At 40.3% G+C, this 12210-nt stretch overlaps 2 protein-coding genes across 3 annotated transcripts in view; both read right to left on the bottom strand.

The window, feature by feature from the left end:
* Positions 1-2788, bottom strand: part of tead4 (TEA domain transcription factor 4) — a 49925-nt gene extending 47137 nt beyond the window's left edge. For both annotated transcript variants that reach the window (XM_074678535.1, XM_074678536.1), the window contains exon 1: positions 2500-2788. The gene's annotated coding sequence lies outside the window, so the exon portion shown is untranslated. The remainder of the gene's footprint in view (positions 1-2499) is intronic.
* Positions 2789-4446: 1658 nt separating this feature from the next.
* Positions 4447-12210, bottom strand: part of LOC141796916 (DENN domain-containing protein 2A) — a 39249-nt gene continuing 31485 nt past the window's right edge. Inside the window, exons 8-20 of the mRNA XM_074678248.1 lie at positions 11512-11562; positions 11049-11236; positions 10826-10935; positions 10087-10156; positions 9862-9939; positions 8856-8996; positions 8600-8748; positions 7423-7600; positions 7270-7311; positions 6530-6635; positions 6098-6388; positions 5694-5780; positions 4447-5319 (exon numbers count right to left, since the gene is read on the bottom strand). Coding sequence (XP_074534349.1) covers positions 5288-5319; positions 5694-5780; positions 6098-6388; positions 6530-6635; positions 7270-7311; positions 7423-7600; positions 8600-8748; positions 8856-8996; positions 9862-9939; positions 10087-10156; positions 10826-10935; positions 11049-11236; positions 11512-11562 — 1523 coding nt within the window. The 3' untranslated portion in view covers positions 4447-5287. The remainder of the gene's footprint in view (positions 5320-5693; positions 5781-6097; positions 6389-6529; positions 6636-7269; positions 7312-7422; positions 7601-8599; positions 8749-8855; positions 8997-9861; positions 9940-10086; positions 10157-10825; positions 10936-11048; positions 11237-11511; positions 11563-12210) is intronic.

Here is a 12210-nt window from a genome sequence, read left to right as displayed (position 1 = left end):
AGGAAGATTAATTTTCTCAAGATAAGACAAATAATTTCTCAAGAAAACAACTGAAATGATAAAATAGAGAAAAAATATGTGTTTAATGATGGTCTTTTAAGGCTTCCATAGAAACAGTCATACTCTCAAAATAAACTCTCGTTGTGTTTTCTGCATTTCTTTATTTCTAAGTAAATCTTTCTTATGAGCTGCATCACTTGAAAAAATACCAAAATGCAGCTCTTCTGACATTGCTGAGACTAAAACAATCATTATGAGATAACAGTCCTAGTTTAAAATCGTTCCTAACACATTTTAATTGTGTGTCTATTACAAGGGTAAAGCAACATTTCTCCTACTGTAAACAGGTTTCCAAGTTTCTAACCCTGCTCGTAAAAACTTCAGTATGAAGTATTTAACTGACCGTAACGAGACTCTCAGACACACAAACTCATCACCTATGTGTCATGTTAAGTCAAGGATTTGGATCTTTCACTCAAATAAAAGCAGCAGACGTGTTATGTTTAACAACTGCTCAATCACACACCCAGGTACGGACTAACCGCATTTGCTAATAAAGTCACGTCATGCAGGAAAATGACCACAGCCAGTCTGATGTTGCTGCACAGTACAGTATGAAGTCTTTACTTAAAGCTGCAGAACATCTCAGAGGAAGGTCCTTTGAAGCTTTTTTCATGTCTTTGACAAACTTCCTTGAAGGAAGTATGTAGCTCACTTCCATTATCCTCGACTATGTTGGTTCATGTAGCCCTTTTACTTAACTGTGTCTTAAGCATTCCTTTACTGTGCTGTGTTTACACTAATATGTGAATGTTGTGTTGTTGTTGTGACATGGTTAATCTGATCATGCTTCCATGTTGAACGCAACACCAGGAACATGAGACGTTGACTATCATTGGTTTAGAAAGGATGAAAAGATGAAGATAGATGCAGGAAAGTGTGTGTAGACTGGATGATTCTGCACTATCCTGCACTGTTGGATTTAATCATTATCAACAGATCATATTCTGTGTGCTTATCATGTATTTAAAACTATGAATGTACAGAGAAATATAAGCTAGGAAGTAGAAGTATGTCACATAAAGCCACACTATATGAAAAATAAAATTATCCTCATGTTGTTACTGCACATCTTTGCACATTTCAAACTCCAAAACATCCAAAACAACAGAAATTAACATTCCTCTAAATCACAGTGTGCAGCTTTTATCTAAGCTGGGACCTTTCAGATGAATTATAACATATGAGACGTTCGTTTTTCTGAACGGCAACAGCTGCACGACATCCATTCATTATTTTTAAGGAATGAAGTGACCCTGGCATGACTAAAATTAACAGTTGGTCCCATTTTATCACATTTAAAGCACTTGGGTATTTTTTACTGCTGTGCTCAGAGGTTTTTAACGACAAATCCAAAGTTTGATTTTACTGAACACAACATGTTAAATGACACAAAAAGTTTATGTACAGCTTATTTTTGCCTGAATTTTTCCATTGTAACTACTTCACTGTGCTGATTTTAATATATGGACAATAATGCTGTTTTTTCACTGCATAAATTTATCTCTCAGCATTTAAAAACATAAGTAAACTGTTCATAGTGAAGACAATATAATCAGCTCTACCTTAAAAGTAAAAGGATTAAAGCTTGGATGTCATTACAACAACAATAACATAGCCAAGAATTGACCATAGCCTGATATAATAGTATGACTGACTACTGTGACTTCACTTGTACTGATACTGCTTCACTTTCAGAGCACAACTTTTATCCTAATGTTACTGAAAAGGACAAAATACTTTTTACACCACAGAAATGTGGATATGTTACTCTAACTTGACTGTATCCCCAACTCAACATGTCTGAAAGATGATTTCTGGAAGTGTTTTCAACGCTGATATTTCTCCTTTTACATCATATTAAGAGTCATTTACAAAAACAGTCAAGTATATTTTCAATTAAAGTAAAACTTAGTTAAAGTAGTAGTAAAACAGAAATAAAAAAAGACAGCACCGCTGCTGTCACAGCACAGTCAGCCAGCACACACTTGTTGATAGAAGAGTTGAGGAGACTCTGTGAACTAACACTTCTAGTTAATAAATTAAGACTTTGAATGACTCAGACTCCAGATGCAAAACTTTAAACAGACATGCTAATGTGTTAATAATGTTTGACCGCTCGGCTGTGATGTTATTTTATTTTTTTAAAGACTGAAAAAGTGACAGGAAGTTAAAAAAAAAAATCCCTCACACACACTGCAGCTGTGGAATTGAAGGAAAAAATGTCGGAATTCGAGCGAAGAAATGTGAGATATTTGAGGAATGTTATCTCGGACAGTGAGTGAGAGGATTCAGAGGGAGAGCGGAGTGAAGTACTCACTTCACATCCACTGAATCCAACAAAGTGAAAGTTACTCCCCGACTTAAGACGCAGTCAGAGCCTGGATACGAGAGAGAAACATTTCTCAAAGAAGCAGTCAAACACTTGCGAGAGCTTACCTGGTGAAGCTGTGGCAGCCAGGCAGGCAGGCAGGCAGGCAGGTGGAGCAACAATTTGTTTTTAAAATTAGGAGTTTTTCTGTTTCATTTTTTTCCTTTGTTTTGTGCTGCCCGGTCTCCTTCCTGAAGCCGTTTTGTTTGAAGCGAGAGGAGGGCAGGAATTTCAGGAATTAACCGTGGTATGACATGAAGCCTGGAAAAAGCCAGAGAAAAAGAGACCCAGGCAGAGAAGGAGGAGGAGGAGGAGGGAGGGGAGGCAGGTCTGACCGCTCAACACCATGATGACGAATGACGTGGAGGAAGAGGAGGGGGGGTCAGAAAGGAAAGGGTGGTGTGGAGTGTAAAGACGGGGAAGGGGATTGTAAGGGAAATATCATCGAGAAAGGGAAAAAAATAGTTTCAAAGTGAGAGGCTAATGCTGTCAAAGAGGGGAAAAAATCTTATTTAAAATTACTCAAAATTGGCACATATTATTTAATTAAGACACATAAGTTTTAAATTGATATCAACTTTTTGCGTGTTTTAAATGGAATATGAAATCATGTTGAATACTTGAGATGAGTAATAGCATTTTAAATTGGTTTACTGTATCTGCCTTTGTCGCCTTAGTGATACAATTTTCATTGTCTTTATGTTTCATATTACTTTATTTGTTTACCCCTTACACCACATACACCACTCTGAAATGCGACGTTACATTATTAAATTATCTTAAAGGCATATCTGGTTAATTTTTCTCTCTCTAACGTTTCAGTTAAAAAAAAAAAGAAAATTAAAATGAGTTTTCCAATTGCTTCAGCAGTTTGACACCTGTAACTGTCCCAGAATGCACCTCTTCTTTTCCTATGTTCTCACTTTAGCAGCTCGAGCAATAATGCTTTCCTACCTGGTTACCTGGTCCTGTTGTGTAGCTAATAAGCCCAGGCGACGCTTGATGGTCTGGATATAACTGAACTTTGGACTCTGTAAAGAAACACTGTGAAAACATGAACTGGATAACAGAGCCCCCTAGTGGATGCTGTGGGAATTACATCTCGTTAAAAATGTCTTGACAAAACCGAAGGGTTCTAGTAAAAGGAAATCACTGTAAATTTGCTGTTTATTTCTTCAAGTTAACAAGTCGTGCCATATTTTTTCGACCAAGATTTTCAACTAAACCTTTTTTAAGTCTTAATGACTTGTTTGAATTTTTTTTTCAGCAGATGTTCTTCAACTTTTGTCCAACTTTTTTATTTTTTATTTTTATTTATTGTAACTTCTTTGTGTTCTTCTGCCTCCTTTTTGTAAGTATAGTCTATCCCCAAAGTGTATTACTTACTTGCATGATTGGTGTGTGGTGGCGCTAAGGTTTGATGCAGAAGATTTTGACAGACCTAAAGATTCCCACTTTCCAAGTATACTGGAGAACCTAGGTACAAACAAAAGTGGCCACACAGCTACAAAAGAACACCAAAACATTGTGTCTGATTTTTCTGACGTGGGTCACTTTGAGATGTGCAACTTTTGTGGTTCCTTATGGTCCACTAAAGCAAATTAGACTGTGAATGAGAAGCTTGACATTTTTTCTTTTTATGCAGCAGATTCCCGATGACATATTTAGCAGTTGAGGGGTGGTGGGCAAGTTGGATAGATTAAGACAAATAGATTTGGAAAAAAAAATGACCTACTACATGCAGATGACAAAATCTTCAGAGAGAGAAGAGGGACTGCTTTGTCTACAGGTAATACTAAAATTAGCACAAACAAAAAGTTATTCACAGGAGCTTTAATTTGGGAACACATGGTGGTTTTCTTTTCAGGCCTAATTTAGTCTGATATGATAACTGATACCGCAACTTAACGTTACTGAGTCATTTAAAAAAATGATAAAACGATAAGTAAACACCAGTAATACAAGTTGTTGATTAATGAGACATTTGCCTTATTCAAAAATTCAATCACTTTATTGAAATAAACTTTCATAGTATTCTGGATCAAGTTTACAGCAAACATAGTTGCTTTTGTGAGAAACATGAATACTGATTAGCCAAACATACACATCTTCAATCAACATCCAAACCCTTTATTCAAACCCCAGAGAGATGTATCCGCATTGTTTTCTTCCAACTTTAAGATTTCTTCAGTCATCCATTTCCTTTTTCTCCACAATAGTTCATTAACCTACACAGTGGTACATTTACCCAGTAACCCAAAGTGGTCTACAAACAGTCTGATCTAGACTCTGTTAAATAGGGCCTATTACAAACTACAGGAGGTTTTGTTACACTCATTTGAAATTTAAAAAAAATTAAGTTTACCTAAAAAAAGAATATAAATTAACTTAGAAGCCTCCTGTTGATAAGGAAGTTGTTCTACTGTATTTATAAAAGCTCCTATAGAAAATATCGGAATGTATAAGGAAGTTTTGTACAAAACGAGGCTTTTAGTGAAATTTCTCCTCACAGGATTAAAGGTGAAGTTAATGATGGAAAAAGGAGAACACTGTTCCTACGCACATTTACACTGCGTGTCACTTCTAAGGAAATAACACAGTTCTATAAAACATCAACACACTTTTGACAAAATGCTTCACTGTGATGGAGGGTCTTTTGGTCCAAGCTGAGTTAACCCTTCACAACACTGAAGACGGCTGGATAATGGACCCAGGAGACGTTGAGTTCCCTCTAAAGGGTCATCCTTTCCTTCTGATACGTCACCATCAGTTTATGCTCCACACTCAGGGAGAGCATCTCTCTTTGCCTCATGCTTTTCTGTCCTACTTTCTCTGACGCCATCTGGACTTGAAGCATCATTTCTTAGACAGGAATTTCATCTTGTTTCCTAAAAGAGAGCAGATTTTCAATAAAATTAGAAAGGAAGTTTGAGCAGATAACTAAAAGGTGCATTTGCAATATGTTTTACAATTATATGCAAAGTCAATTTATATAATACACAAAGAGCGGCGAGGTTTCAGCTTGTCCAGTCAATGCATTACTCAATTCAGTTTAATTTTTGATGACGAGTGATATCTCTGTGAGTACTTTCAGGACGCGGCTGACTCCTTGACACAGATTTGGTTCGTTGAGTTTCTCCTGAAACACCAGAGGCTTTTCTACCACGTCTAACCACCTACAGGTAAACATTTGACCTGACGCATACTTTATTGGAGCTATCTGCAGAGCATTGACTGAAGACTGAAATACATCAAATCTCACCTAAACCCTTGAGGAACTTGTTGACTCCCCGTTGTTCACTCCCTGGCAGCGAGTCCAGATACTCCTGCGCTCTCACCTCAAACAGACCTGAAACAAAAGAACAAGTCAGAGGAGTCAAAATATTTTTGATTTCACTAAATATGCCAAGAAAAATAAATCCTCCACCCTGCAGCAGCTACTAATTCATTTCTGCAATGATTCAATATTTTATAACTGAACTGAATGAGCATGACCGCGTTCCTGACCATAACAAAGAACTTTAACCCCCTCGTGAACCAGGGTGCTCTGTAGTTTTTCAGAATGTGATTTAAAAGGTCAAAGGTTACATATTTCTTTCATATACTTTTTCCCTAGAGGTCAGAGTTTCTACATTAATGCTGACGTAGGAAATCATACTTTAGTACCTCTGAGACCCTGCCTGCGCAGATCCCTCTCCTGAATGAAGCCGGTGAACATCTGCGTCTCCATGAACACCTCCAAGAACCTCCTCAAGCTCTTAGAAGTGACTGCTTTGCGAAAGGCATCACGCTGGAAGGACGCAGAAGGAGAGGAAGAGGAGGGGCTGGGCAAAGTGGGGGAGGAGACAGACTCGTCATCTCGCTCTGCTCCACCCATGAAGAGGGAATAGTGACCCACCATCTCCACGAAGAAGCGCACAAAGGCTTCTGAAACCACAGTGCTCAGGGAGCTGGAGTCTGGATGAAGGTGGAGGAGCAAAGAGAAAAAAATATGATCAGATTTTTCACACGATGTTATTGGACTTTAACCTAAGTCTGTGTATTTTACAGTGACAGTTCACTAAAAGAGAGACTTCAGGAGTGAGGATGATGAGTCACCATTGGGCAGATCTCCTTTCTCACAGGCCAGCTCCCTCCTTTTGTCCAGCACATGCTCCAGAGCTGCATGCAGCTTGTGAGGAAGAATGGAGTCCTCGTCATCCAGCTGAGGAAGAAAAGTCATAGATGTTAATTCCAAAAAACCATTTGATGCATTGAAACATCCCGTGCAATAACAACGTGTGAAACTCAGAGAGACTGTTTCTATGATTGCCTCTACCCAGGAGGTTATGTTTTTGGGAGAGTTTGTCTGTCTGTTTATCTGTAAACAACATAGCTAAAAATTACAAACAAATCTGGATAAAATTTTCAGGAAATGTTCAAAATGGGATAAAGAATAACTGATTAAATTTTGGAGGTGATCCAGATCACTTTCTGGAAACAGGACATTCTGTAAGGATTCTTCATCATTGTGGGATAGGGCTGTTTTCACCATATGTGTATATAACTACACCACTACAAGACAAGATCACCTTAATTTCTGACAGATGTAAAAGTATGATCTAGATTCGGGAGACATTCTGGATACTAAGATCCTGAATATAAAATATATCCTGGCCATCATATTTTTCAACACTGTCAGTTAACAAATTATTGTACAAACCTGCAACTAACACCAAATTGTAGCAGACAGTCTGCTGAAAGGGAGTATAACATTAAAGTAGGACTCAAGTGTTGTTTGACAATCACAATATACTTGGCAGAGGTCTGCGCTCTCTGAGTGCTTTTCTAGTTTCTACCTGTCGAAGGAAGCGGCTGTTCCCGAGGTCGACCACCAGGACCTGAGGGAAGAGCAGACAGAGAGTGATGTCATTTCCTGCAGCTATTGTTCAGTGAAGAAAAGGTTGAGAGTCGTGGCCACCAGTGTGAGTTCAACCCAAACAAAGTCTCACCTCTTCTATGGGCAGCTCTTTGAGTCGAGGCAGGGAGCTGGAGAGGAGGCCAACAATGAAGGGGGTGGGGGTGCAGACTATGTCCAACATGGAGGGTGGGAGCACAGGGATGTACGTGTGCTGCCAGGTGAAGGGGTAGAGCAGAGCCACTACTGCGTGACAACACTGAGATAGAGTGCTGCAGAGAGACGAGAGGGGAAAACATTTGTTCTCATTACACACTGAAAGACAGGTGAGGTCACGAGAGAGTGAATATGGATGTATAAGAAACACAAAGAAAAGACAAGATCAGACAACAAAAAGTAAAATGAGACTAATAGGGTATGTTTTAAAGAGCATTGATATCAGATGATACCATGATGTCATGAAAAGGTTAAGCAGTTTAAATTCAGTCGTTACTGTAGGGCTGCAATAAAACCATGCAAACCCCTGGTGGTACACAGCCAGTATCCAGTGTCTGTCACTAGATGGCGCTAATCTACCCAAATGAAAACAACCTCTGCTGTTCGCTTTCTTCAAACAAGATGTTAAAAGTTCATTCCTTTTGCTCCAACAAGCTCGTTATTACCCTGAGAGGAATTTTATACAGCCTCTCTTAGAGGTGAGTGATGTAAGGCTTATAAAAACTAAACAGCGGTAGCAAAAGCACACACCCCACGCTGTTAACTTAATCTCCCCCGTGTGTGCATCTGCTCACGGTTAAATCATTAGAAAATTAATTAACGAGGCCAAGTTTCCACTTTAGGGCGTAAAATGTGCAACGTGATGTGCTTGTGAACTCCAGTGAGAAATCATTGCTGTGCTTCTTTTTGCAAAACAGCACATAGGAAGGAAACTTACAGAAAACGTGAAGCAGGTCAAAAATAAACGACTGATTCTGTTGGCCCATATGTTAACCAGGTGTAAGACAACGTAATTTTGCACACGTGTTATTTATGGAGTCATCCTCTGGTTTCTAACTCCTTCTATCTGGCATCCATGACAGTTTTCCAGAGGAGTAGTGATTGTTCCCCAGGCGACTGTATAACACAACAGCATTCCTTCCTCTCACCCTCGGTCAGGACCTTCTTTTCCTCAGACTGTTTGTCTCACTGTGACATCCTCTAAGCTCTTCAATAATAATTTTTGAACCCTTTGCTAAAAAAAATAAGAAAAAAAGAGCGTTACTGGAGCCAACCTGAGTTTGTCAGCAGTGAAAATGACCCTGCGCTCCAGGAGTAGAGAGGCAAACACACGTAAGAGCAGACGTAGACTCAAGGAGGAGAAGAGACATTCAAAGTCCACATGTTCCAGTCGGGAATCAGAGGGACGACACAGCTCGATCACCTGTGGAGCAAAACAAAAATTAGAGAGACAGACAGAAAGAGTTGCCAATTCTTTTTACGCACAAAGAAGCTAATGTGATTTTTTTTTCTTTTCTGAAAGAATCTTACCTCCGTCCCAGAACCAGGTAGGAAGTTTTTGACGGTGATGGTCCGTCCTGGAGCAGGGAAGGGGGCCTCCATTATGCCTCTCATGAAAGGTTGCACCAGAGCAGGAGAGATAGCCCTCCTCTTCTCCACTTCATCCAGGATCTGGAGAACATAAAAAGCATGGTTCTTACAACTGCAAATATTTACCTGAGTAAAGTGAAGACAGGATTTAAATTGTGATAGAGGGATGATCAACTTTGTGTTTGACTCAGCTGGATTTTGTGTGACTGCACATTACATGTAAACACCAGGAACTCCTTTTCCTTTACTTTTCCATCGAGGTAACATGTGCAAGCTAACACTGGACAACAAACAGTAACCTCAATGGGTTTGACAGTAATATGGCAGTAGATTTATGTGCCATCAGATATTAATAAATGGTGCATGGGTTGTGGAGACAGCCAAACACTGTTGACAGTCAGTACAGTAAATGGCTAACAGCCTGAATCCATCATGTGAACTCTGTAAACACACACACAATTCACATCTGTGCACTATTAAACTAATGTGTAGCTCATCTGACCCACATGAAACACATCCAGAATATCATCAGAGCTTGGTACATGCGGTGCAGATCTACGATAGCACATTAACGGCTTTTTCTTTGCTCATGTCTGAAACTTTACCAATCCAGTTTTAGCAATGCGTGTGCACAGATATTTACGTAAATAGGTCGATGTGCATTTAAATTAAGGCTCTGTACAGGGAACCTTTTTCCACAGCAGAAACCACATCAGCTGCAGTTCACATGTGTCTCTGTGCTGAGGCCAAAGCTATGAGGATTTGTGGGAAAGTGAAGCGAACAGGCCGTGGGTGGGGCTCTGTGGGTGACGGGGGAGGTACTGCTATGTAGCCAGGAGGTGTGGTTGTACGTTTCTGCAATCCCATGTCATAATTAATATAATGCAATGCATGTATGCCGAGTGAAGTTTGTGCATTTGTGTTTATGTTGGTTCTTCGTATCTACCTTGGAGAAGAGGTCAAAGCAACCCAGGCGGCTGACGATGCAGTAAACCTCAGGGAGCCTCCTGCCTTTGCCACTGGGCTGTGAACAGACAGCAAGAGAAAGACAGAATCAAAACACCAGAGTGTCACAAGACTGCTCACCCAACTACTTCTGCAGGATTAGACCAGTGGAGCAGAGCAAAGCCCGTGTTTCACAGAGACTTTGAAGGGGCTGAAAAGTGCATACCAGCAATCGCCGACAGTATCCAAACCGCCTGCTTCCATCCTCACCAGTCAGGACAAAAGAGAACGTCTCACTACAAGTTAAAAAAAGAAACGATAACTCAGACATGCAGGTAAATATTTGGAGCTGTTGAAATCACACAAAACCTAACTTCTAGGCCACACCAGTCGTTTTGGAAAACAAAGGCATGACCTTATAGGAGAGTGAAACCCTCAGGACAAGCTTACTCTGCAAATATCTTCACAGAATCTTTTAAGCTGAACCTGAAAGGTGGTTATTGACCTGTGAGGACCTTACTGACAGGAAAGAGTGTCAGCCTGTTCCGTGCAGGTGTGTGTTTTGTTTCCCCCTCACCCTTCAAACCTTAGGTAATTATTAGCTGTAGTTGTCAAGACACACATTATCACGTTATTCTAACAATTCACATTTTGAGAGGTTAAGCCTGAAGCTGTGGGGTAATTAGGTCATTTTTCAGAAAGACAGAAAGGTGATTCTGTGATACCAAAACAGGTGTGTCAGATGTTAAATCCAACATTTCTCCCTGTAATCACTATTGGTGTTGGTAGTAGCCTTCGTTTTCACCAGGTCGTTTTTTTCAGGGCCTCTTCTTTAATACGTTGTAATTAGCGAGGAAGACAGCTAAGCAGTTACCACTCTGCTGGGAAATTCCTGTGTCCCTGTTGTGTTTCACTTTTTTATGAGTTGGAGGGCTGTGATAGGCAGCAGTGAGACTCAGACTGACCTGGGGAAGTTGTCTACAGGCGCCCAGTCTTTGGCATCAGGGAAACAGAACTGAGGGATGACCTTAAGCTGGTCTTCAGTTTCTCTCATGAACTTAAAGCTCCTCTCCAGCTAGATGAAGAAGAGAGAAGATGTGTAAATGAATATATGTGTAAAGATGTCTGAAGGATTGCAACAAAAATACTTATTTCATCCTCTCAGGAAGGCCCTTTTGTCACATTCACCTTGAGAGGAAACTGCTGTGTGACTTCTGGCAGGTACGGGACTCCTGCTTTTGTCTTGTGGAGAGCAACAACGATAAAATACTCAAAGAGTTTCCTCTCTTGCAACTCCATCAGGTCCCTCTCCAACGTCCGGTACCGCCCTGTCTGCCTCAGCATGGATTGGACCGACACCAGGCGCTGGCTGTGAGCTATGAGCAGAGGTGAAGAGAAGCATTTTTGATGTGATACACCCATGTCATGCGTTCTTATGAACAAAGGCTCAGTAAGGCTACTATGTAGGGCTATCTGCCATTTCATCTGTGAATTACTGTTTGGTTTACAATGGAACAATGAAAGGAAGAAAACAAAGATCCCAATCTTTTTTGTCAACTAATAAAATTACACATAACACCAATCTATTAGATTATCGTGCCAGGCTTCCTCATTGTAGCAACTGAATGTGTGTTCATTTTCTGCTTCTTACCTTTTAGTTTTTCCTCTGTGTCACTTTCAGACTCACTATTCTCATCGGTCACTGAAATAGAAAGAGAAAAAAAGATGAAAACCCAGTGGCAGTATACCTGCCGCCTCCTTGTCAATTACCTGAGGTAGAAAGAAACTTAAGTCTCGTGTTCTTTGCTAGGCGCCGCCCTGTTGGCTATAGCTGCGTTTTGCAGCAGCTCTCTCCTCTTTGTCCGTTTCTTGTAATTTTTTTGTCTCTTTTTCGTAATCTTTGTATTTGGAGTGGATCAGTACTTTGTATGGCTCATTTGTTGGTCATGGACACCAAACTTTCTATGGCTTCAGCGATATTTTTACTACTTTGGCTCCTGTGTTTGTCTGGAAATCCTACATGTAACCATGGCTGCATTGTTTACATGTGAACTCAGCTGTTAGCTGCCTGTAGCATGTCAATGCTAACTGATGTAAGGCCTGATGTCTTCCCACAAGGTGAGGAGAAGGAGGTGAGGACAACATGATGGTTCTCAGGTGAGAGCTAAGAAGTGACGACATGGACCTGTCCTTCCATCCATCGTTATTGGAACGTAAGATCTATCTCCAATAAGATGGACGAGCTAGCTGTGCTAACCCACCAACAGAGGGAATACCAGAGTGCAGAGTAGCATCATGCTATTCACAAATATGGCTAACGGAGCTAACACCAGACACCAACACCACGTTG

Source organism: Halichoeres trimaculatus, unplaced genomic scaffold (assembly GCF_033239565.1).
Source record: "Halichoeres trimaculatus isolate MK-OKI-2021-1 unplaced genomic scaffold, fHalTri1.1 fHalTri1_scaffold_10, whole genome shotgun sequence".
Lineage (NCBI taxonomy): Eukaryota > Metazoa > Chordata > Actinopteri > Labriformes > Labridae > Halichoeres > Halichoeres trimaculatus.
This window is presented reverse-complemented; position numbering and strand designations above follow the sequence as displayed.